General features: G+C 43.4%; 1 protein-coding gene across 1 annotated transcript in view; it reads right to left on the bottom strand.

The window, feature by feature from the left end:
- PDS5A (PDS5 cohesin associated factor A) overlaps nt 1-27,663 on the bottom strand; it is a 1,179,407-nt gene that overhangs the window by 610,125 nt on the left and 541,619 nt on the right. The window contains exon 14 of the mRNA XM_053700274.1: nt 522-661. Within this exon, the coding sequence (XP_053556249.1) occupies nt 522-661 (140 nt within the window). The remainder of the gene's footprint in view (nt 1-521; nt 662-27,663) is intronic.

The raw sequence follows: 27,663 nt of genomic DNA, 5'->3' as shown, positions 1-27,663 counted from the left end.
TTTGGGTGAACACTATCAAGAACATTTAATTTCAAAGATGTTCTGAGCTTCTATATATGCATATAGTATCCAATGGCAATTGGTGAATAGGTACCTTTTTAGGTAGATATAGGCACTAATTTTGCTCTTAGTTTGAACACTATATATGCATTAATTATGCTATTGAATTAAATTATTACTTTTTGTACATTTCATATGCAGTGTCGTGTGTATATGTATGGGAGAGGAGCCTGTCACCTATGAGCAGTGATAATCACACATAGTGCTTAACACTTGATTTTGGTATTTTTTTCCATTAATGGGTAGTGCAGGCTAGGGCATACTTTTTTATCTATTCTCTCTCATTCTTTATATTTATATATTTATACATACACATATATATACACATATATATATATATATATATATATATATATATATATATACATATATACATATAAGAGAGAGAGAGAGAGAGAGAGAGAGAGAGAGAGAGAAGAGATACATAGTATGTTAACATTTAAAACAAATACTTGACTTACCACACAGACATCTGCTTGTTTACACGAACAAGTAGGGCTGATAAGCAACTCAAGTTGTGACCTAAGCTTCTCATCCTCACCCAAAACTTGATTGAACTTCTTTACAAAATCTTGTGCTTTTCCTGGGTCTGGCAAATTTTCTGTAAAACAAAATATAAAAAGTTAAAAATGTTAAGACATGCTGAAAAGTAACTTGTCTTTGCTTCTAACAATGATAGAGGAAAAAAATGTAAATCCTACTTACTTACCTCAAACTATATAGGAGCTCTCACCAGATTGTTCCTTTCTAATGAAACAACAAAACCCAAGCAACACCTTTCTTGGTGATCCATTTAAAAAGAACACAGTTTTGCTAACATGGCGATACAGTGAGCAGCAGTGCTAAAACTTCATACTATACACTACAGAGACTGACTACTCAGCAGAGTCCGTATATACTTTTTCTTTCTTTGACATTTGCATAAAAAAGTAAATTTATGCTTACATGATAAATTAATTTCTTTTTACGATATGACGAGTCCACGGATTTCATCCTTACTTGTAGGATATTAACCTCCTGCTAACAGGAAGTGGCGAAGAGCACCACAGCAGAGCTGTATATATAGCCCCTCCCTTCCCCTCCACCCTCAGTCATTCGGCCGAAGGTATAGGAAGAGAAAAGGAATGGCTAAAAGGTGCAGAGGTGACTGAAAAGATAACAAAAGAGAAAGGAGACAGGAGCGCAAGGGACTGATCTGAGTGTAGTATAGTAAAACTTAAATTTTAATACAAAAGTTACAGTGACAAAAACACACTCACACTTTCCAACCTCAAACAGAATGAGGTATGAATATGGCACAAGAAGCAAAAAGCCCCAGGCACTTGCTCACCACGAACCCTCTTCCGGTGCAGTGGGTCTCCCCTTCCGTCACCGTATGTGCAAACTGCAGCTCCCAAGTATAGCCGAGCACTAGTTCTCAAAGGTCCGTGGTCTCTGGTCAGGCTGTCACAGGTAAAACCGCATACCCATAGTCCCAGAGTCTCTTGGTAAATATTGCCGTGTCCACAGGGTCTTTTAGGCAAAACAAAGTACAAACAGTAGTTCACGCCGGGTATGTTCAGAATCCCACTAAACACTCACAAGCTGGCTAGAGTGTCAGTGCAGAGGTGACTGAAGTTTACAAAAAATATACAGAAAAACCTGTCTTAAAAAGAACAGGGTGAAATTCATTCAGGTAAGCATAAATTTACTTTTCTTTTACAGATATGAGACAAGTCCACGGATTTCATACTTACTTGTGGGAAACCAATACCAAAGCAATAGGACATGGATGAAAGGGAGGAACAAGACAGGAACCTAAACAGAAGGCACCACTGCTTGAAGAACCTTTCTCCCAAAAATAGCCTCAGAAGAAGCAAAAGTTTCAAATGTGTTAAATTTGTTAAAGGTAGGAAGGGACGACCAAGTCGCAGCCTTACAAATCTGTTCAACAGATGCATCGTTTTTAAAAGCCCATGTGGAAGACACAGCCCTAATAGAATGAGCAGTAATTCTTTCAGGAGGCTGCTGTCCAGCAGTCTCAAATGCCAAGCGGATGATACTTCTCAATCAAAAAGAAAGAGAGGTAGCCGTAGCTTTTTGACCCCTACGCTTTCCAGAACAAACAATGAATAATGAAGATGATTAATGGAAATTCTTAGTCGCCTGTAAGTAAAACTTTAAGGCACGGACTACATCCAAATTATGCAACATACGTTCCCTTCTTAAAAGAAGGGTTAGGACACAAGGAAGGAACAACAATTTCCTGATTAATATTCTTATTTGAAACAACCTTAGGAAGGAATCCAGGTTTGGTACGTAACACCACCTTATCAGAATGAAAAATGAGATAAGGGGAATCACACTGTAGCGCTGAAAGCTCAGAAACTCTTAGAGCAGAATAAATAGCAACCAAAAACAGAACTTTTCAAGATAACAATTTGATATCCATGGAATGCATGGGTTCAAACGGAACCCCTTGAAGAACTCGAAGAACTAAATTCAAACTCCAGGGAGGAGTAAATGGGTCTAAATACAGGCTTAATTCTAGATAGAGCCTGACAAAAAGACTGAACATCTGGCACATTTGCCAAACGTTTGTGAAACAGAATTGACAAAGCTGAAATTTGTCCCTTTAAGGAACTCGCTGATAACCCTTTCTCCAATCCTTCTTGGAGAAAAGACAGAATCCTAGGAATCCTAACTTTACTCCGTGAGTAACCCTTGGATTCACACCAATAAAGATATTTACGCCATATCTTATGATAGATTTTTCTAGTGACAGGCTTTCTAGCCTGTATCAAAGTATTGATGACCGAATCAGAGAATCCTCGCTTCGATAAAATCAAGCTTTCAATCTCCATGCAGTCAGTTGCAGAGAAATTAGATTTGGATGTTGGAAAGGAACTTGAATGAGAAGGTCCTGTCTCAATGGAAGTTTCCACGGTGGCAGAGGGGACATGTCCACTAGATCCGCATACCAAGTCCTGTGTGGCCACGCAGGCGCTATCAGGATCACTGAAGCTCTCTCCTGTTTGATTAGAGCACTCACGCGTGGGAGGAGAGGAAACGGTGGAAACACATAAGCTAGGCCGAACAACCAAGGCACTGCCAAGGCATCTATCAGTTTGGCCTGTGGATCCCTTGACCGGGATCCGTATCTTGGAAGCTTGGCATTCTGTCGAGATGCCATCAAATCCAATTCCGGTCTGCCCCATCTGAGAATCAATGAGGCAAATAACTCCGGGTGAAGTTCCCACTCCCCCAGATGAAAAGTCTGTCGACTTAGAAAATCCGCTTCCCAGTTCTCTACTCCTGGGATGTAGATTGCAGACAGATAACAAGAGTGGGCCTCCACCCATCGGATTATCTTGGATACTTCTATCATCGCTAAGGAACTCCTGTTGTTGTGTGTGTAAATATATATATATATATATATATATATATATATATATATATATATCAATCTCTCCCTTGGTTGATGGGTGCAAGCTGCTTCTGTCCCACCAAGACAGATAAATATAGAAAAAGCTGCAGCACTCCAAGTTTCTTTTTTTTTTGTGATTTTATTACAAGCAGTAAGACATAGGCTATAAAAGATAAAAGATAGATAATATAAAAGATAGATAATCCCTTTATTACCTATTCCCCAGTTTTGCATAACCAACACTGTTAAATTAATATATGTTTTACCTCTGATTACATTGTATCTAAGCCTCTGTAGACTGCCCCTTATCTCAGTGTTTTTGACAGACATGCAGTTTAGCCAATCAGTACAGACTCCTAAATAACTCTACGGGAGTGAGCACACTTATCTATATGACACACATGAACTAGCACTTTGTAACTGAAAAACTTTCAAAATGCTCTGAGCTAAGAGGCGATTATTAACGGTTTAGAAATCAGTTTGAGCCTAGCAGGTTTAGCTTTTCAAAAATACCATCAAGGGAACAAAGCAAATTTGATGATAAAAGTAAATTGGAAAGTTGTTTAAAGTTACATGCCCTATCTGAATCATAAAAATTTAATTTTGACTAGACTGTCCCTTTAACTTGGAGTGCTGCAGCTTATTTTATCTATATATATAACATACATATATAAAGCCAAAATACTGGGAATCCGAACCCTACTCCAGAGTAGCCCTTGGATTCACACTAATAAAGATATTGACACCATATCGTATGGTAAAATGTCCTAGTAACAGGCTTACGTGCCTGAATTAAAGTACTTATGATTGAATCAGAAAAACCCAGCTTAGATAAAATTAAGCGTTCAATATCCAAGCAGTCAGCAGCAGAGAATTAGATTTGGAAGATGGAACGGACCCTGAAAGAGAAGGTCCTTCCGCAATGGAAGTTTCCACGGTGGCCGAGATGACATGTCCACTAGACCGGCATACCAAATCCTGCAAGGCCACAGATGTCCTCTCCTGTTTGATTTGAGCAATCACCCGAGGAAGGAGAGCAAACGGAGGAAATACATATGCTATGCCAAAGCATTATCAGTTCGGCCTGGGGAACACCGGACCTGGACCCGTATCTCAGAAGCTTGGCATTCTGACAAAATACCATAAGGTCCACCTCCAGCCGACCCCACCTGAGAAACAGACTTCAAAAATATTTTGGGATGAAGCTCCTACTCTCCCAGATGAGAAGACTGCCCGCACAGAAAATCTGCATCTCAAAGCTCCACCCCTGGGATGTAGATCGCAGAAAGATGGCAAGAGTGAGCCTCAGCCCACTGAATTAGCTTGGTTACCTCGAACACCGCTAAGGAACTTCTTGTTCCCCCCTGATTACTCGTTATGTAGTCAGTCTGAAATCTGATAAACTGGGCCGAAGCCATAGAGAGAACAGATTCCGCCCCATTCTAGAAGGCTGGCATCTGTTGACACAATCACCCAAGATGGACTGCGAGAGCCTGTTCCCTGGGATAGATGTTCCAGGGACAACCACCATCGAAGAAAATTCTTTGTCTCCTGCACCAAGGTTATTTGAGGAGACAAGCATCATAATCCCCATACCACAGCCTGATCATGATCAGCTGCAAAGGACTGAGATGGAACCAAACGGAATGATGTCCAATGCCGTCACCATCAGCCCGAACACCTCCATGCACTGAACCACTGAAGGCTGAGGATTGGACTGAAGGACAATACAAGCATCGACAATCTGTGAATTCCTGACTCTAGACAAAAAAATCTTCAGTGATATGGAAACTATCACGGTTCCCAAACTGGAAAAAGCACTACCAGGTCTGAGAGGTCTCCCACATAGTGCAAGAATACCTCTCCTTTAGTCTGATCTATAGATAAACTTGAAAACAGAAAAAACCTGCCTCTGGGAGAAGCCTTTGATCTCAAACCCAAGCCTGAGCGAAGGCGGGAAATCTACCCCTGACAAGATCAAATCCCCAGGATGCAATTCTTTTTTATTTTTTTTTTATAAATCTTTAAATTTTCAAAAGAAATCACTTCCATCAAGCCAGGTCCCAACAGGATCTCTCCTTGTAAGGAATCACCAAAATCTTAAAGTTAGAGCAGATATCCGTAGAACAAGGCTCTAATCATAAAACTCTGTGAGCTGGAACAGAACAACCTATTTCGATAAGTTGAAGGGAAGAATTCGGAAGAAAGGAATTAGCCAATTTGAAAACTGTTTAATCATGTCCTGGAGGTTATCCAGGGAAAGAGTATGACTTGGTAGTATCAGACAATGCATCAAATCAATCTGCCGTTGAACCAGCGATGGTAGCCAAGTACACACCTGGTTGCCATTGTAAGCCCTTGTGTACATCCCACATGTAATTTCATGTCCAACTATCCTCTAAAGATATAGTAGATAATTTAGCGAAGCCAAAAGAAACACCATCTCCCACTAGGAAATGAGTGTCCAGCTACCATAGCTGAGTCGGTTAGGGGAAACAGCCTCATTGAAAAAAAAAGGGAATGCAGCTATTCTTATAATTCACTGGACGCACTAGTATAGATTTCACCGGAAATTTCTTTCCTGGACGAACTATATTTCCTAAAACCACAATTCCATCTGAGTCTGAGAATGCTCTCTCAGAGGATCCCAAAACATCTTCCTCCTTCAGCAACATGGAGGAACCATTTAGAAAAAGTAACTACAGAAATAATTCCTCTAGAATGTTTACTACCTCATGGGAAAAACATAAAATACATCATAACACAAAGTGGAGTGAAAAAAAGGAAATGTATGCTTACCTGATCAATTTATTTATTTTACAATATGACGAGTCCACGGATTTCATCCTTACTTATGGGATATCGCCTCGACCGAAGTTAGAAAGAGAAAGGAAAAGCCAAGGTGCAGAGGTGACTGAAGTTTAACAAAAATAAAGACCTGTCTTAGAAAATGACAAGGTGGGCAGTGGACTCGTCATATCGTAAAAGAAATAAATTTATCAGGTAAGCATAAATCTCTTTCTTTTACAAGATATGACGAGTCCACAGATTTCATCCTTACTTATGGGATATAATACAAAAGCTATAGGACACGGATGAAAGGGAGGGACAAGACAGGAACCTAAACAGAAGGCACCACTGATTGAAGAACCTCTCTCCCAAAAACAGCATCAGAAGAAGCCAAAGTATCAAATTTGGAAAATTTGGAAAAAGTGCGAAGAGACGAACAAGTTGCAGCCTTTTGCAAATCTGTTCAACAGAAGCATCAATTTTAAATGCCCATGAGGAAGCCACAGCTCTAGTAGAATGAGCCTTAATTCTTTCAGGAGGCTGCTGTCCAGCAGTTTCATATGCAAAATGGATGATACTCTTAAGCCAAAAAGAAAGAGGTAGCCGTAGCTTTCTGGCCCCTACGTTTTCTAGAAAAATCAACAAATAATGAAGATGATTGACGAAATTTAGTCGCCTGCAAGTAAAACTTCAGGGCACGGACCACGTCCAAGTTATGTAACAGACGATCCTTCTTAGGAGGATTAGGACACAATGAAGGAACAATAATTTCCTGATTAATATTTTTGTTGGAAACAACCGTAGGAAGAAAACCAGGTTTGGTACGTAACACTACCTTATCGGAATGAAAAATAAGGTAAGGAGAATCACATTGTAATGCCGAAAGCTCAGAAACTCTGCGAGCAGAAGAAATAGCAACCAAAAATAAAACTTTCCAAGATAACAATTTAATATCTATGGAATGCATAGGTTCAAACGGAGCCCCTTGAAGAACCTTAAGAACTAAATTCAAACTCCAAGGAGGAGCAATAGGTCTAAACACAGGCCTGATTCTAGTCAGAGCCTGACAAAAAGATTGAACATCCGAAATATATGCCAGACGTTTGTGTAGCAAAATAGATAAAGCAGAAATCTGTCCCTTTAAGGAACTTGCTGATAACCCTTTCTCCAATCCTTCTTGGAGAAAAGATAAAATCCTAGGAATCCTAATCTTACTCCATGAGTAGCCCTTGGATTCGCACCAATTAAGATATTTACGCCATATCTTATGGTAAATCATTCTAGTAACAGGCTTATGTGCCTGAATCAAGGTATCAATGACCGAATCAGAGAACCCTCGCTTAGATAAAATCAAGTGTTCAATCTCCAAGTAGTCAGCTGCAGAGAAACTAGATTCGGATGATGGAAGGGTCCCTGAATGAGAAGGTCCTGCCTCAATGGAAGCTTCCACGGTGGCAGAGAGGATATGTCCACCAGATCGGCATACCAAGTCCTGCGAGGCCACGCAGGAGCAATGAGAATCACCAAAGCCCTCTCCTGTTTGATCTGAGCAATCACCCGGGGAAGGAGAGCAAACAGTGGAAACACATAAGCTAGGTTGAACGACCAAGGCACTGCCAAGGCATCTACCAGTTCGGCCTGAGGATCCTTGGACCTGGATCCGTATCTCGGGAGCTTGGCATTCTGACGAGATGCCATAAGATCCAGCTCTGGTCTGCCCCATCTGAGAATCAGGGTGGAAAAGACCTCCGGATGGAGTTCCCATTCCCCCGGATGAAACGTCTGCTCAAAAAATCCACTTCCCAGTTGTCCACTCCTGGGATGTAGATTGCCGACAGATAACAAGAGTGAGCCTCTGCCCACCGAATTATCTTGGATACTTCTGTCATCGCTAAGGAACTCCTTGTTCCTCCCTGATGATTGATGTAAGCCACAGTCGTGATGTTGTCCGACTGAAATTGGATGAATTTGGCCAAAGCCAACTGAGGCCAAGCCTGAAGCGCATTGAATATTGCTCTCAACTCCAGAATATTGATTGGAAATAGAGACTCCGACCGAGTCCACACACCCTGAGCCTTCAGGGAACTCCAGACTGCACCCCATCCTAGTAGACTGGCGTCCGTTGTCACTATCACCCATGAAGGTCTGCGGAAACACGTCCCTTGGGACAGATGATCCGGCGACAACCACCAAAGAAGAGAGTCCCTTATCTCCCGATCCAGATCTATCTGAGGAGACAAATCTCCACTCCACTGTCTGAGCATGCTCAGTTGTAGAGGTCTGAGATGAAAACGAGCAAACGGAATGATGTCCATTGCCGCCACCATCACTCCAATTACCTCCATGCACTGAGCCACTGATGGCCGAGGATTGGACTGAAGGGATCGGCATGTATTCAGAATCTTTAGCTTTTTGACTTCTGTCAAAAAGATTTTCATGGATATAGAGTCTATTAGAATTCCCAGGAAAGGAACCCTTGTCTGTGGAATTAGTGAACTCTTTTCTAGATTCACCTTCCACCCGTGAGTCCTTAGAAAGGATAGAACAATGTCGGTATGAGACTTTGTCAGCTGATAAGACGCCTGGATCAGAATATCGTCCAGATAAGGCGCCACTGCAATGACCCGCGGCCTGAGAAACACCAGCAGAGACCCTAGAACCTTTGTGAAGATCCTGGGTGCCGTGGCCAGCTCGAAAGGAAGGGCCACGAACTGAAAATGTTTGTCCAGAAAGGTAAACCTCAGGAACTGGTGATGATTTCTGTGGATAGGAATATGAAGATATGCATCATTTAAGTCCACGGTAGTCATATATTGACCCTCCTGGATCAATGGAAGAATTGTCCGAATAGTCTCCATCTTGAAGGATGGAACTCTGAGAAACTTGTGCAGACTCTTGAGATCTAAAATGGGTCAGAACGTTCCCTCTTTTTTGGGAACCACAAAAAGATTTGAGTAAAACCCCTGCCTCTGTTCCTGTGTTGGAACGGGACAAATTACTCCCATAGTGGAGAGGTCTTTTACACAACGTATGAACGCCTCTCTTTTTATCTGGTCTACAGACAATCGTGAAAGAAGAAACCTTCCCCTTGGGAAGAAATTTTTGAACTCCAACTGATACCCTTGAGACATGATTTCAAGTGTCCAGGGATCCTGAACGTTTCTTATCCAAGCCTGGACAAAGAGAGAAAGTCTGCCCCCTACAAGATCCGGTCCCGGATCGGGGGCCGCCCCTTCATGCTGTCTTGGGAGCAGCAGCGGGCTTCTTGGGTTGTTTACCCTTGTTCCAAGCCTGGTTGGGCCTCCAGGTGGGCTTGGCTTGAGAATAATTCCCTTCCTGTTTAGCGGAAGAGGAAGGGGGATTCCTTTGAAATTACGAAAGGAACAAAAATTACCCTGCCGTCCCCTTTGCTTAGATGTTTTGTCTTGAGGGAAGAGATGACCCTTACCTCCCGTAATATCAGAAACGATTTCTTTCAAATCAGGGCCGGAAAGGGTCTTTCCCTTGAAAGGAATAGCTAAAAGCTTGGAGGATACATCCGCAGACCAAGACTTTAACCATAAAGCTCTTTGTTCTAAGATGGAGAATCCCAAACTCTTAGCCGCCAATTTGGTGATTTGAAAGGAAGCATCCGTAAAAAAAGAATTAGCCAGCTTAAGGGCCTTAATTCTGTCCTGTATTTCCTCTAAAGAGGTCTCAATTCTAAGAGACTCTTCTAGAACGTCAAAATAAAAAGCAGCAGCAGTCGTGACTGTTACAATGCCGGCCGCCGGTTGCAATAAAAGCCCTTGATGAACATAGAGTTTTTTGAGAAGACCCACGAACTTCTTATCCATGGGGTCTTTGAAGGCACAACTGTCCTCAATAGGAATAGTCGTACGCTTTGCCAGGGTAGAAATAGCTCCCTCCACCTTAGGGACGGTCTGCCAAGAGTCCCGAACGGTGTCAGCTATAGGGTACATTTTCTTAAAAATAGGGGAAGGGGAGAACAGGATAACCGGTCTTTCCCATTCCCTTGTAATAATTTCCGAAATTCACTTAGGAACCGGAAACACATCGGAATAAGAAGGGACCTCAAAGTATTTGTCCATCTTAATCAATTTCTCTGGTGGGACCACAATAGAATCCTAGTCGTCCAGAGTCACTAAAACCTCTCGCAGCAAAAGACGGAGGTGTTCAAGCTTAAATCTGAAGGACATGACATCCGAATCTGTCGGGGGCAAAGCACTTCCCGAGTCAGAAAGTTCCCCCTCAGACAGGGCCTCCCTACCCCCCAATTCAGAGGCCTGGGAGGGTACATCGGAGATAGCCATCAAAGCATCAGAAGTCGCAGGGACCACATGGGTCTCTGTCCTACTGCGTTTGCCTTGTAAAACTGGCAACTTAAAGATAAAACTTCTGTAAGAGTGGATGACATAACTGCAGCCATATCCTGCAGAGTGAAAGAAGTGGACGCAGTTGAAGAACACGGCCTCGCTTGAGTGGGCGTTAAAGGTTGGGGAGAAAGTTGCGGCATACCCTGAATCTCATCAGCCTGAGAAACATCCTTAGCTATATCTTTGTTAAAGAAAATCTGCTCTCTACATTGCAATGCCCTCTCATAGCATGAGGGACAAAAAGTAACAGGGGGTTCTTCATTGGCATTTAAACACATGGAACAAGTACTGACATTAAGATCATCCATAGATAAAAAATGGTATTGGTTGGTAGTATTTAATTATGTAATACACTTTTTACATACAGAATTTGAAAATATGCAACAGAGCCGTTTGAAAAACAAAAAAACAACTGTGCCTTTAAAAAATAAAAAATTTTGCCCAGCACTCTGTACAAAAATTTTTATAACTGTCTTTGGAGAAAAAGAACCGTGTCTTACATATCCCAGTAAAGTTAACTAAATTTGAACAGTAACTGTACACTTGAAAATAAGCACCTCGCCACAGCTCTGCTGCGGCGTCTACCTGCTCCCTATGACGCAGTGACAACGGCAACCTGAGCAACAGAGTGTCTAAAACCGCCGGTGTCTTTCTACAACCCACGCGGTCCAGACAAACACCGGAGTCAAGTACACTGTCTGACTCCCAGGAACACACTTATCCCAGCGCGCAAACGAATGACCCGCCCATCGTGGGCGTATCAATTCGAAACACCCGGGCGGCTCAGTACAGTGCATTGAAAAGTAAAATGGAGCCGCCAGGATAAATTTTACACATAACGAAGTGACATAAGCCAGTCCCCTTTAAACATCAACTCCTGGTCTGCTGTTATAAACAACCCTGCTGGGGCAATACTAGAGCAGTGCTATTCCCCGGAGTATAACTCCAAGCCAGATCCCCAGCGTCAGCCCAAATGTGAAAGGGTTAAAGAGAATGTATCTCCCCAATAACAAACCCCATATAACATATGCAGTCCCAACAATAGGCCAAATAATGATAGCAGCCCTTCAGTACCGTGTATAGTAGGACACAGACATTGGACAGAAGAGCCAGCTTACAGAGGAAAAACGAACAGTCTTTTCTGAGTTACTAGGTGTCACAGAACATAATAGACTGCACATACCTCAATGCTGAGTAACAGCATGACTTGTCCCACACTGCCAGAGGCCCTTCTCCTCCAGGAATCTGTGGGAACAAACTGGGTCTTAGATAATATCTGCTAAGACCATATTCAGCAGGGCAGCACACAGTCTGGGAGTCCCAGAGAGAATTGTAGAATCTCCTCAGTTCCCATTGCTGAAAAGCCTGTAGCTTTACCCCTGAGTAAAATAGTACACATTGGCACCATTTAAAAATAATAAACTCTTGATGGAAGAAGCTTCTCTTTTTACTGAAGAGACTGATCTGGTCTAGGCTACACCCTAGCACAAAGTAGCACTCAGAGGCACCACTTTAAAAAATAATAAACTCTTGATTGAAGAATCTAAACTAACACCTCACTTTATCTCTTCCTATCACTGACACAGGCAAAGAGAATGACTGGAGTGGGAGGGAAGGGAGGAGCTATATATACAGCTCTGCTGTGGTGCTCTTTGCTTCCTCCTGCTGACCAGGAGGCGATATCCCATAAGGATGAAATCCGTCGACTCGTCATATCTTGTAAAAGAAAAGAAGCGCAGGGCACTGCATGTCGGCCACAAAACTTTGTGGAAGACTATAGGAGAAATTAGTTCCATAAATCGACCACTGTCAACAGACTCCTAAACAGCAATTTTTTTTTTTTTTAAATTTACACAAAGTTATTGCTGTAATTTCTCAATAAAGAATTAACACTGTCGCTTCAACTGTTAAACTGAGACTGTTTGTCTGTGCAGAAGAAAATGAACGCAGAAAAAAGTCACTGTCTTCTAATTTCAAGAAAAGGAGCACTGATAGATTAAAAGTATCCGGAGTATTATAACCCCTCTGAAATACTGCGTGCCTGCAAAGCCTCACTGCTGTATGCTAATGCAGCCGAAAAAGCATCCTGTACACTGCACAAAAACCTTTTCTGCTGTACGTTCCTTTATAACAGCAGATAAGGTATCAGGGGAATTGATTCAACTGTAATGCCCAAAGGGCGTGCAAACAATAGGGCATGTGTAAGCCCTGCCCATCGTGGGCGTATTAAGTTAAACCACCCGGGCAGCAAACACTTGTAACAAATGGACTCCAGTGAAAAGTCTAAAAGGCGCGCAAACAATAGCGCGTGTCTAAGCCCCGCCCATAGTAGGCGTATTAAGCCAAAAACTCGCGGGCAGCAAATACCCGCCACAAACGGACTCAAATATAATGAGCAACAGGTGTACAACAATGGCGCTTGTCTAAGCCCCGCCCATCGTCCCGGGCGGCCCTAACACAAGGAGTTGGGTTCTGTAAAAAATGAGGCATACATCCAACGTATAACACATTGCTGAATTAAAAATAAACTTCCTGTCGGTGTGATTATAATAGCAGCTGTTGGAAGCAAGGGTTAGAAACACCACATATAATCTATGCAGAAACATAATAAACCCCCCTGCCGGCTGTATATTTTATTATCAGCCGTATAGAGTAGGCATATGTAACCCCACATATAAGACATTGATGCTAAAGCCATAGAATACAGTTAAACTCAAGCAGAATAAGTCTCCCTGTCGGCTGTCAGTCTTATTAATATCAGTAATTGGGAGCAAGGGTTAGTAACACCCCGTACAAAGCATTTAGTCACTGTCTTCCTGCAGAAGCAGAATAAACTTCCCTGTCGGCTGTGAATCTCATTATCAGCCATTGGAAACAAGTACATGTAAAATCACGTATAATACATTTATGTAGGATCACAATAAACCTCCCTGTCGGCTGGAATCTCATTAAAATCAGCCATAAAGGACAAGTACATGTATAATACTTCTATGTAGGAACAGAATCCATAACTACAGATAAACTCGGGCAGAAGAAACCTCCCTGTCGGCTGAAAATCTCATGAATATTAGCTATTGAGAGCAGGTACCTGTAACACATAATACATTGGCTTCTTTATCAGAAATCAAGAGGTTCCTAGCGTAACACCCAGCTGGGAAGACCGATATCGGCTCCGACACGTGGGTGTGAAATTTCAAAGAACACTGCGTAGCGAAAAACAACATAAGACCCAATAGTCTTTCAGAGTCTGTTTAAATAGCCCTGCCTGTTACAAAAACCACCCGGTTATGTAAAATAGCCCCAAGCGTAGCTCAGTACCAAAATAAAGTCGCCATGTGGGGAAGTCCCTTACTATTACTGAGACTTAGTCCCCAATACCAGCACGGAAAAAGTCAGCCCTTTAACGCTGTCAGGTAAAAAGGTAAAAGCTCTTCACTGACAGAGCCCCCATAAAATATAAATAAGTGCAGAAAACCTCAGAGGTAAATATGTCCCCTAAGAATTTTCCTGTAGAGAAATAAAGGCAGCACTTACCTCTTATGCTGCCTGACAGCAGGACAGCTTATAACAGGGTTCAGAGGTCCATTGGGTGAAGCCTGAGTTAGATCCAGCTGAGGACATCACAGAAAGGGCAGCATCACAGTATGGGAGGCGCAGTGAGAATTATGTCCCCAAGTCCCATTGCTTTAAAGCCACAAAATGCTCCTCTTTTTACTGAAGAAACTGATCTGGTCTAGGCTACACCCTAGCACAAAGTAGCACTCAGAGGCAGCACTTTAAAAAAAAATAAACTCTTGATTGAAGAATCTAAACTAACACCTCACTTTACCTCTTCCTATCACTAACACAGGCAAAGAGAATGACTGGGGTGGGAGGGAAGGGAGGAGCTATATATACAGCTCTGCTGTGCTGCACTTTGCCTCCTCCTGCTGACCAGGAGGCAATATCCCACAAGGATGAAATCCGTGGACTCATCGTATCTTGTAAAAGAAAACTATATAACAGCGTATAATACTTATTATGGTTAAAAGATCTGAACATGTAGTATGTTATGTTTGAGTATAATGTGTATAAATAGTGATAACTGAGCGTTATTCAATATCGGTATACTAGTTAAAGATACTCTATTAAATGCAGATGACGAGAACTCCCACATACTAACAATTTGCGACTAGTAAAAAAGTGCTTCTGTTACTGGGAAAAGTCTGCAACACACAGATGAACTCTCAGTATAAATTGGTGCTATTTCACATCCAAATTAAAAGAAAGAGGAGTGTACATGATTGAGTATAGCCTAGCCAGTTTGCTAAATATCTATATGTATTTGTTTAAAAAGAGAGAACTGGGTAAGTACATTAACGGTGCAAGATCAAGAAATAAAGATCTGGAACCAGACAGCACACATCTCTATTCCCCAGAGCAAAATGGAGCTTGGGTAGGTAATGTCATTAGTAGCTATTATTCTCTGCGGCAATAATTGAGGAACCTGTATCTAGAACACGTGGAGCACGTATGTGTAAAGAATTACAGTGGATTGTTATTGGGAGCTAGGTGTATTGCTAGATCAGATAGTTGGGAGTAATAGCAATTATCTATTACTGGATCGCAGGCTGCTAAGAAGAGAAAGGCGCTAGTTATGAGAAGTAGCACTATTGGGGCATAAGGTAAACCTATGTGTGAGGCATTTGGTTCTTAAATGTAGAGGCAGTATTATGAACAGACCACAGTGTCATAGTTTAACATTGGCCTAAACATTTTGTAACTGTTATTGAAAACAGTATGTATGTTTATGGGTTTCTATTTTTGAGCAGTTTAAGTATATTAAAACCATACTATACGCCCTCCAGTTATCAATACACATATTACATGGAAAAAAGAGACAATTGAAAAACCAGTAGATAACATTCTAGACAAAATGGGAAAGATGGTTAAGCTATATATAAAATAAAGCCTCCATTAAGATCTTAATTACCCTATACCACATGCATAAGAGGCAGAATCAGGGTCTCTTAGACAGTTATGTCCACGATCACTCCAAAGTGATTGAAGGTGCGTCATTTGACATTCAGCTACCAAGGTTGGAGCAAAGGATAATTCCAGGGGGCACTCAGTAAGCAAGATGTCTGAAGGGAGGCCCCAGGTATTCATTGCTAGTGCGAGTCCTTGGCACCAAGTCTCTGGCACCATATGATAATTGACAATATCGAATGGCGCACCAGGCTGTGCAGGCTTTGATGGGTTCATCTCTAGATCATCCCAAATTTCCCTATCGATAAGCCGCATTGCCAGGGGATTCAGGACCAGGTTTTCAGCATTGGGCAAAGAGCAGTGGTTAGATCCCGTCGACGGGTGGTTGTCAGAGCTGTTCCACATATCTCTACTCCAGCCTGTACTGGAGGCTCGGCTGCTATGCGAGCTTCATCCAGATTGGGAAAGATTCCTACGTTGCGTACTTCTCCTTTTGCTTTTTTTAGATCAGATGAATTAGTGAATCTGTAGGTCTTCTCTGGCTCATCGGTAACACCATACTCTATCTCTATGAGTCTTGCAAGGGAGCTATACTGATACTCCATCTTATGGGATATCTGCTGTAAGAGGGCTATGACTTCTGTTTCCATTGCAAGTTAATATGGCTTGATATTTTCTGGGTTCCTCGAGCGTCAGACTTACTAACATAGCCAGTCTGTGGGAGTTCAAGTATTGTGGCTTAGTGTGCTGGAATTAACAGGTTAAAGCTAGTCGACACCGATAATCCCATAGCCGGGGAGGGGGTGTTGAAAGATGGTGTAGGCCGCTGTCGCATGCGATCTTAAGTGTTCAAGTAAGAGTCTTGTGCTTGTCAGATCTCCATAAGAGCAATATCACACGACTCCTATTCTTCTCTTTGGTAATTGTGTGAAGTTATAAGGATGGGAATAAAATATAGAGATTAACTGCAGATTGTGCAAATTGTAGTCAGAGCTATGGTATTTTGCGATTTAGCATGGCTGCGGCTAGGACATGCCCCCATAGTAATACACTTTTTACCTCTGATTACCTTGTATCTAATCCTCTTCTGACAGCTACCTGATCAGATGACTTTGTATTTATCATCTATTAAATTGCACTTAAGCCAATTAGTGCCGTGGCATCCACAACCCACGGGTGTGATCACAATGTTTTCTATATGGCTCACATGAACTAGCACTCCCCTGTTGTGAAAAGCTAATAAAGCATGTGATAATAGGCTGTCTATAGTGGATTAGAAACAGGCAGAAATTCAGAGGTTTCAAGGTTATAAAGTATACTAATATAACAATGTTGGTTGTGCAAAGCTGGGGAATGGGTAGTAAAAGCATTATCTTTTAAAACAACAATTTTTGTGTTGGCTGTCCCTTTAAATAAGAGGTTAAAAAGCAACCTTACCCACACAGCAGCAGAGGCCACAAAGCGCTAAACAGACACAAAAAATGCTAACGTGTGGGAAAACAGAACGCGTGAACCCCTTTCATCCAAAAAAAAACCCTGAAGCGCGCCAAAAACTAATTGTGTGTTAAAATCGGTTGTACACTAACCGACACAAGCAAACCCGGAGAACACAAATAACGCTCACAAATGTTTTTTTTAAAGGAGATTAAAGCCTTTAAAATAAAAAAGGAGCCATACTAAACAAATTACATACAATTACATAATTAAATACTGAGCCCAGGCTACAATAGTATGCAAACTATATAGCCCAACTGGTTAATGAGTGTCCCCCTAAATAAAAAAAAATACCCATAGGGGGGCGGAGCCTGGCCATGAACTGAGATGGCTGCTATTCCTTAGAGCTCTGTAGTCCCTTGTGAAAATTGCTTAAACTCAGTATGATTAAATAGCTTAATTATCCCTAAAAACCTTGGCAACCCCTAATATAATCTCTGGAACCCTCCGGTATAACAGTTGGAGACGTCTGTGAGGAACAATCATACATTTTGCAGAGGACCGTGACTCTCCCGGTCACCAGAGAGGCACGCACATGCTAAAGGGCTGCCAAACGACTCCGGACCCATATTTTTCCACATCGGAGACTGGGGTGAGCAGACTTTCCAATAGCCCAAGAGCCGGTAGCCTCCGCAACAATCTCCGACCGCTTAGACAACACCCACGTGGCCTACTTGCACACGGAGGCAGAGGAGGCACTGAGGCCTGGCAGCTGTACGCGAGCGCAGCGGGCTCCATTCGCACCGGACAAAGCTGAGAAAAGACTGACCTTCAGAGGCCCTAAAATAGGGCTCCCTCTGCTCTGCCACAGATCGCAACACTCGAGTGAGGACCGCATCCACGTGGCCCGCCGGAGACACTGGTGGCGAGAGCCCTGCAAATAGAGGCCTAAAGCGGACATCACTCCTGAGGTGCAGGCTGCTATCTGAAGCTCCTAACTCCCCAGGACTTCACAGACACACACCGGAGGGAACCGGGAGCAGAGATCGACAATCAAAGAGGCTGGTGAGTCCCGGGAATAAAAGGGGCAGTAAGATTAACAGAGGGGCTAACTCAGATACAGGTCAATTGCCCTCAAGAACACTCTGGGAAGAATCTAGTGCAACGTTAAAAACCTATCATCTCACTAGATCAATCTACAAGCCACATATCTTGAGTTCACTCACAAGCACAGGCCGCAATCTTAAAAAAAAAATATAAAATAAATATAAAATAAATAAATAAATAAAACAGCAGCAGATCTGCAAACACCAAGCAAATATAGGAGTACACTGGGGAATCTTATAACATTTGAATATGACTAGCAAAAGGAACCTCAAACCACCAAAAGGTGCACAATCCTCTAATATGGAAAACTATCTGATCTCGGCGGACACAGCCTTACCCTCCAATAAAACAATACATGCAGTGGTGGAGCCATCCATCACAGCCCATATGCAAGATCAAGAGCTTTGTACACCAATGCATCATTATCTCACAAAGAACGATATTACCCATCTTTCCTCTAAAGAAGATATAAAGAATGCTATGCAGGACTTTAAGAACATGTTCGGGGAGCTTAAAAAAAATATTATGGCTGTGGATAGACGTGTAACTCAGGTTGAGGAGAAACAGGAAACTCTAAACACAGATGTGCAACAACAGTCCAATCTCATACAGGCTCAAGAGGGCAATGTGCAAGCTCTAATGGACCGTGTGGAGGACCTTGAAAACCGGAGCAGGCGGAACAATCTGCGGTTGAGGGGCATCCCCGAGACAGTAGACCCGCCTGCTTTACTACAATTTATCCAGGAATTTGTTAGATACCTCAAAAGCAACGACTCTGCGCAAGAATTGCAGATAGAGAGAGCCCATAGGGCTCTACGCCCAAAGCCCCCGAATAGAGCTCCACCAAGAGACGTTATATTGAAATTCCTCTCCTTCAGAGACAAAGAAGAGGTCCTAAAACTGGCCAGAACAAAACACCCCATCACATTCAGGGGAACAGAGATCCAGGTGTATTCAGACCTTTGCCCCACAACACTACAGAAGAGAAGAGACCTGCGGCACATCACCATGGCACTGAGAGAGAGAAGGATTCCTTACCGGTGGGGGTTCCCCACCTGCCTTATAGCAACTAAAGACAACACCACTCACATCCTCAGAACCCCAGAGGACCTTCCAGGATTTGCTCAAGCACTTGGCCTTGATATTGGTCCTCTTCTGGACGACGTAGCTGCCCCACGGAATAACCACGGTGGGGTACAGAGAGAAAATCAGTAAACCCAAAAGTGACTCTTCCCAGTTTATGGGCAATACCTTTTTCACCACCGGGACAGGGTACCGGTCATTTCAGATGAACTCTCAGGTCGTATGTTCTTGTGAATGTTATAGCTTAATATATTATGCATATGTGTTGCTGTTGTACCCACTTACTTGCTAATACATCTTACCCCTTATTGCTGACACTGCATGTACCAACCCCCTAAAAAGGGTATATGTCCTAGTTGAGAATGAGGGAAATCACTGTTTGTAAATGTTTTATGATGACCTGACGTACCAGGAGATGCAGTGTACACACCCTGGTAGGCAAATAGCTAGGCACACTTAGAAAGGAAAACACAATCTATAACACATGGGGAGCTCAAATCACTAGAAGCATTGATAGAATAGGGGCCGCCCAGCTGCGGCACTAGGCCTGGTTGCCCTATTAGAATCCCCCAGCAAAACATTCTGCACATATTAACTCCCTGAATCTGTTTCATGTCCCAATAGACGGCGGTGTAATTTGCCGCTCACTTAAGCTCTTTGCCACCCGGGGGGCGTAGATAGAAGAATGCCAATATTCCACTACGTAACAATAGGACACACCCAGACTAGGAACACTGATCTACAGACTAAGATGAAACTAACTCACCAGGTACCAAGAGAGAAGGAAAAGGGGGGGCTACTCATCTACAGCCCTAATCTTCTGTAGTGTCGTAGAGTCAGACTATATTGCATAGGAGAAGCGGGGTATAGAACTCACTGCTACATATCCATCATAAGACATACTCATATTAGAAAGATAGAGCGCCATGACGTTGCAGGCCCCCAGTCCCGGTTTTAAAATTTATGGGGGATTGCCTGGGTTCCACACTTAGTCAGCATAGATTATTCTGAGTTACAAAGATTACATTACTAAGTTATCTATAATGCAATTCACACAGGGACAACTACCCCTGCTTGACAAAGTAGTTGAGATTGTTTATTGTTCTAACAGAACCGTTTTGTTTATTGTTGTAACTACAGTTCACTTGGTTTGATTTATCTGTGTATAACATAATTTGCTACTAAACTTGTTCCTCTCTTGAGGACACTCTCTTATTCCCTCTCTTGTTTTTTCCATTGTTTGTTCTGTTTCTTTCCTTTTCCTCCCTATCCTTTGCCCTTTCTTACACTTAACTTCCCCCCTTCCTACTCCCAGACCCCCCCCGAGCTCTCACAGAACTCTTTCATCTCTCGCCCTCCCCCCACCTTTTTTTTTTTTTTTTCTTTCTTTCTCTCTCCCTCCCTCCACTCATCTCTTGTGTGAGCCCTACTGGCTCTCCCTCGGCCCACGGACCAAAATGGCGCCTCAACGGTTGAGACACAGGTCACATCCAATTGAGCTTATCTCTATAAACACGAAGGGACTCAATAGTCCTAATAAACGCTCCATTGTATTAAAAGATATGCAAAGAATGGGAGGAGATGTAATATTTCTTCAAGAGACCCACTTCTCGGCTACACGTGAGCCGAGATGGTTCAACCGCCCTACCCAACTGCATATTTTGCGTCCGGCCCTGTGAAAAAAAACGGGGTAGGTATACTCTTTAGCGAGAAAATGCCCTTCCAATTGTCTCAAGCCCACAGGGACCCAGAAGGCAGATTTCTGATACTCACCGGCTCCTTGTTCGGGAGGCCAGTGACACTCGCAAATAAATACAGCCCCAATGTGTCCCAGCACCTCTTCCTACAGAGGGTCACCCGCAAAATCCTTGAGACCCAGAAAGGTGTTCTCTTTCTGGGGGGGGACCTCAATGCCTCCCTTGATCCCTCTCTTGACACCTCTAACGGCATTTCCAGCGCCCCTCAGAAAACCCTGAAGCGCATGGCAGCCTCATTAGCGGAGATCGCGGTTCATGACATATGGCGCACACACCACCCTCTTGATAAAAATTATACTTTCTATTCGCACCCACATAGAAAGTATTCTAGAATCGATTACCTTTTTACTGACTCAACGGGTTTAATAATCACTAAAAGCAGTCATATTGCTGCTATCACCTGGTCCGATCACGCTCCAGTGGGATGCTCTATACAATGGCCTAGTGCCCCACTTAATCCCTTTGTGTGGAGACTAGAGGACACGTTACTGGATGATCCGGTATTCAACTCTGACATCCGGAAATCCCTGATAGAATTCTTCCGCATCAATTCTGATGACCAGATGAAAGATACCACCATCTGGGAGGCACACAAGTGCACTATCAGAGGCCTACTGATTAATCGGAAAGCAAGGCTTAAAAGATTGCGAAGAGAGCGCTACGCCGCCCTATTGTCTCAAGTTGAAAACTCAGAACTTCTCCACAAGGCGAGCCCGCATGACGAGATCGAGCTGGCTCGATTGACTCCAGCCAGGGAAACTCTGCTGCAGTTCTTGCAAGAAGAATATCAGAAACAGGCTCTCATGCTAAGACAACTGTTTTTTGAACAGGGGGACAAACCCGGTAAGCTCCTTGCCAGAGCACTGGCGAGGAAAAGACTAAAAGCTTATGTGCGCCATGTGAAGGATAAAGAGGGAAGGGAAAGAGCGGACGGGGAGTCCATTGCAGAGGTTTTCAGGGTCTATTACAACGCCTTATACAATTTACATAACTCTGACCGGCGGGGAGGGGATAACCTCACTCAGGACCGGGAAAAAACAGAATTTATGTTTACCTGATAAATTACTTTCTCCAACGGTGTGTCCGGTCCACGGCGTCATCCTTACTTGTGGGATATTCTCTTCCCCAACAGGAAATGGCAAAGAGCCCAGCAAAGCTGGTCACATGATCCCTCCTAGGCTCCGCCTACCCCAGTCATTCGACCGACGTTAAGGAGGAATATTTGCATAGGAGAAACCATATGTTACCGTGGTGACTGTAGTTAAGAAAATAAATTATCAGACCTGATTAAAAAAAAAAAACCAGGGCGGGCCGTGGACCGGACACACCGTTGGAGAAAGTAATTTATCAGGTAAACATAAATTCTGTTTTCTCCAACATAGGTGTGTCCGGTCCACGGCGTCATCCTTACTTGTGGGAACCAATACCAAAGCTTTAGGACACGGATGAAGGGAGGGAGCAAATCAGGTCACCTAAATGGAAGGCACCACGGCTTGCAAAACCTTTCTCCCAAAAATAGCCTCAGAAGAAGCAAAAGTATCAAATTTGTAAAATTTAGAAAAAGTGTGCAGTGAAGACCAAGTCGCTGCCTTACATATCTGATCAACAGAAGCCTCGTTCTTGAAGGCCCATGTGGAAGCCACAGCCCTAGTGGAGTGAGCTGTGATTCTTTCAGGAGGCTGCCGTCCGGCAGTCTCATAAGCCAATCGGATAATGCTTTTAATCCAGAAGGAGAGAGAGGTAGAAGTTGCTTTTTGACCTCTCCGTTTACCAGAATAAACAACAAACAAAGACAAAGTTTGTCTGAAATCCTTAGTAGCTGCTAAGTAAAATTTGAGAGCACGAACTACATCCAAGTTGTGCAACAAACGTTCCTTCTTTGAAACTGGATTAGGACACAAAGAAGGCACAACTATCTCCTGGTTAATGTTTTTGTTAGAAACAACTTTTGGAAGAAAACCAGGTTTAGTACGCAAAACCACCTTATCTGCATGGAACACCAAATAAGGAGAAGAACACTGCAGAGCAGCTAATTCTGAAACTCTTCTAGCAGAAGAAATTGCAACCAAAAACAAAACTTTCCAAGATAATAACTTAATATCAACGGAATGTAAGGGTTCAAACGGAACCCCCTGAAGAACTGAAAGAACTAGGTTGAGACTCCAAGGAGGAGTCCAAATTTTGTAAACAGGCTTGATTCTAACCAGAGCCTGAACAAAGGCTAGAACATCTGGCACAGCTGCCAGCTTTTTGTGAAGTAACACAGACAAGGCAGAAATCTGTCCCATCAAGGAACTTGCAGATAATCCTTTTTCCAATCCTTCTCGAAGGAAGGATAGACTCTTAGGAATCTTAACCTTGTCCCAAGGGAATCCTGCAGATTCACACCAACAGATATACCAAATTATGTGGTAATTTTTCTGGTTACAGGCTTTCAGGCCTGAACAAGAGTATTAATAACAGAATCTGAGAACCCTCGCTTTGATAAGATCAAGCGTTCAATCTCCAAGCAGTCAGCTGGAGTGGGTCGAACGGACCTAGAACAAGAAGGTCTCGTCTCAAAGGTAGCTTCCATAGTGGAGCCGATGACATATTCACCAGATCTGCATACCAAGTCCTGCGTGGCCACGCAGGAGCTATCAAAATCACCGACGCCCTCTCCTGATTGATCCTGGCTACCAGCCTGGGGATGAGAGGAAACGGCGGGAACACATAAGCTAGTTTGAAGGTCCAAGGTGCTACTAGTGCATCCACTAGAGCCGCCTTGGGATCCCTGGATCTGTACCCGTAGTAAGGAACTCTGAAGTTCTGACGAGAGGCCATCAGATCCATGTCTGGAATGCCCCACGGTTGAGTGACTTGGGCAAAGATTTCCGGATGGAGTTCCCACTCCCCCGGATGCAATGTCTGACGACTCAGAAAATCCGCTTCCCAATTTTCCACTCCTGGGATGTGGATAGCAGACAGGTGGCAGGAGTGAGACTCCGCCCATAGAATGATTTTGGTCACTTCTTCCATCGCTAGGGAACTCCTTGTTCCCCCCTGATGGTTGATGTATGAACTTGGCCCTCGCTAGCTGAGGCCAAGCTTTGAGAGCATTGAATATCGCTCTCAGTTCCAGAATATTTATCGGTAGAAGAGATTCTACCCGAGACCAAAGACCCTGAGCTTTCAGGGATCCCCAGACCGCGCCCCAGCCCATCAGACTGGCGTCGGTCGTGACAATGACCCACTCTGGTCTGCGGAAGGTCATCCCTTGTGACAGGTTGTCCAGGGACAGCCACCAACGGAATGAGTCTCTGGTCCTCTGATTTTCTTGTATCTTCGGAGACAAGTCTGAATAGTCCCCATTCCACTGACTGAGCATGAACAGTTGTAATGGTCTTAGATGAATGCGCACAAAAGGAACTATGTCCATTGCCGCTACCATCAAACCTATCACTTCCATGCACTGCGCTATGGAAGGAAGAGGAACGGAATGAAGTATCCGACAAGAGTCTAGAAGTTTTGTTTTTCTGGCTTCTGTCAGAAAAATCCTCATTTCTAAGGAGTCTATTATAGTTCCCAAGAAGGGAACCCTCGTTGACGGAGATAGAGAACTCTTTTCCACGTTCACTTTCCATCCGTGAGATCTGAGAAAGGCCAGGACAATGTCCGTGTGAGCCTTTACTTGAGGAAGGGACGACGCTCGAATCAGAATGTCGTCCAAGTAAGGTACTACAGCAATGCCCCTTGGTCTTAGCACCGCCAGAAGGGACCCTAGTACCTATGAGAAAATCCTAGGAGCAGTGGCTAATCCGAAAGAAAACGCCACGAACTGGAAATGCTTGTCCAGGAATGCAAACCTTAGGAACCGATGATGTTCCTTGTGGATAGGAATATGTAGATACGCATCCTTGAAATCCACCTTGGTCATGAATTGACCTTCCTGGATGGAAGGAAGAAGTGTTCGAATGGTTTCCATCTTGAACGATGGAACCTTGAGAAACTTGTTCAAGATCTTGAGATCTAAGATTGGTCTGAACGTTCCCTCTTTTTTGGGAACTATGAACAGATTGGAGTAGAACCCCATCCCTTGTTCTCCTAATGGAACAGGATGAATCACTCCCATTTTTAGCAGGTCTTCTACCCAATGTAAGAATGCCTGTCTTCTTATGTGGTCTGAAGACAACTGAGACCTGTGGAACCTCCCCCTTGGAGGAAGCCCCTTGAACTCCAGAGAATAACCTTGGGAGACTATTTCTAGCGCCCAAGGATCCAGAACATCTCTTGCCCAAGCCTGAGCGAAGAGAGAGAGTCTGCCCCCCACCAGATCCGGTCCCGGATCGGGGGCCCGCATTTCATGCTGTCTTGGTAGCAGTGGCAGGTTTCCTGGCCTGCTTTCCTTCGTTCCAGCCTTGCATAGGTCTCCAGGCTGGATTGGCTTGAGAAGTATTACCTTCCTGCTTAGAGGACGTAGCCCTTGGGGCTGATCCGTTTCTGCGAAAGGGACGAAACTTAGGTTTATTTTTGGTCTTGAAAAGACCTATCCTGAGGAAGGGCGTGGCCCTTGCCCCCAGTGATATCAGAGATAATCTCTTTCAAGTCAGGGCCAAAGAGTGTTTTCCCCTTGAAAGGAATGTCAAGCAATTTGTTCTTGGAAGACGCATCCGCTGCCCAAGATTTTAACCAAAGCGCTCTGCGCCACAATAGCAGACCCAGAATTTTTTCGCCGCTAACCTAGCCAATTGCAAGGTGGCGTCTAGGGTGAAAGAATTAGCCAATTTAAGAGCACGAATTCTGTCCATAATCTCCTCATAAGAAGAAGAATTACTAATAATCGCCTTTCCTAGCTCATCAAACTAGAAACACGCGGCTGCAGTGACAGGGACAATGCATGCAATTGGTTGTAGAAGGGAACCTTGCTGAACAAACATCTTTAGCAGACCTTCTAATTTTTTATCCATAGGATCTTGGAAAGCACAACTATCTTCTATGGGTATAGTGGCGCGCTTGTGTAGAGTAGAAACCGCCCCCTCGACCTTGGGGACTGTCTGCCATCAGTCCTTTCTGGGGTCGACTATAAGAAAACAATTTTATAAATATGGGGGGAGGTACTAAAGGTATACCGGGCCTGTCCCATTCTTTACTAACAATGTACGCCACCCGCTTGGATATATTCGGGGGGCCCCGGGGCCTCTAAGAACTTTTCCATTTTACATAGTGGTTCTGGAATGACCAGATAATCACAATCATCCAAATTGGATAACACCTCCTTAAGCAGAGCGCGGAGATGTTCCAACTTAAATTTAAAAGTAATCACATCAGGTTCAGCTTGTTGAGAAATGTTTCCTGAATCTGAAATTTCTCCCTCAGACAAAACCTCCCTGGCCCCCTCAGACTGGTGTAGGGGCCCTTCAGAAACCATATCATCAGCGTTCTCATGCTCTACAGAATTTTCTAAAACAGAGCAGTCGCGCTTTCGCTGATAAGTGGGCATATTGGCTAAAATGTTTTTGATAGAATTATCCATTACAGCCGTTAAATGTTGCATAGTAAGGAGTATTGGCGCACTAGATGTACTAGGGGCCTCCTGTATGGGCAAGACTGGTGTAGACGAAGGAGGGGATGATGCAGTACCATGCTTACTCCCCTCACTTGAGGAATCATCTTGGGCATCATTTTTACTAAAAAATTTTTTATGACATAAAATACATATAGTTAAATGAGAAGGAACCTTGGTTTCCCCACAGTCAGAACACAATCTATCTGGTAGTTCAGACATGTTAAACAGGCATAAACTTGATAACAAAGCACAAAAAACGTTTTAAAATAAAACCGTTACTGTCACTTTAAATTTTAAACTAAACACACTTTATTACTGCAATTGCGAAAAAGTATGAAGGAATTGTTCAAAATTCACCAAAATTTCACCACAGTGTCTTAAAGCCTTAAAAGTATTGCACACCAAATTTGGAAGCTTTAACCCTTAAAATAACGGAACCGGAGCCGTTTTTATATTTAACCCCTTTACAGTCCCTGGAATCTGCTTTGCTGAGACCCAACCAAGCCCAAAGGGGAATACGATACCAAATGATGCCTTCAGAAAGACTTTTCTATGTATCAGAGCTCCACACACATGCAGCTGCATGCCATGCTGTCCTCAAAAACAAGTGCGCCATACCGGCGCGAAAATGAGGCTCTGACTATGATTAGGGAAAGCCCCTATAGAATAAGGTGTCTAAAACAGTGCCTGCCGATATGATCATATCAAAATACCCAGAATAAATGATTCCTCAAGGCTAAATATGTGTTAATAATGAATCGATTTAGCCCAGAAAAAGTCTACAGTCTTAATAAGCCCTTGTGAAGCCCTTATTTACTATATTAATAAACATGGCTTACCGGATCCCATAGGGAAAATGACAGCTTCCAGCATTACATCGTCTTGTTAGAATGTGTCATACCTCAAGCAGTAAGAGACTGCACACTGTTCCCCCAACTGAAGTTAAGCCATCTCCGTGGAGATGTTGCCTGTACAACGGCAAAGAGAATGACTGGGGTAGGCGGAGCCTAGGAGGGATCATGTGACCAGCTTTGCTGGGCTCTTTGCCATTTCCTGTTGGGGAAGAGAATATCCCACAAGTAAGGATGACGCCGTGGACCGGACACACCTATGTTGGAGAAAGAAGACATTCTTCAA

This window comes from Bombina bombina, chromosome 2 (assembly GCF_027579735.1).
Source record: "Bombina bombina isolate aBomBom1 chromosome 2, aBomBom1.pri, whole genome shotgun sequence".
NCBI lineage: Eukaryota > Metazoa > Chordata > Amphibia > Anura > Bombinatoridae > Bombina > Bombina bombina.
The sequence above is the reverse complement of the archived record's forward strand: the minus strand, read 5'-3'. Positions and strand labels throughout refer to the sequence as shown.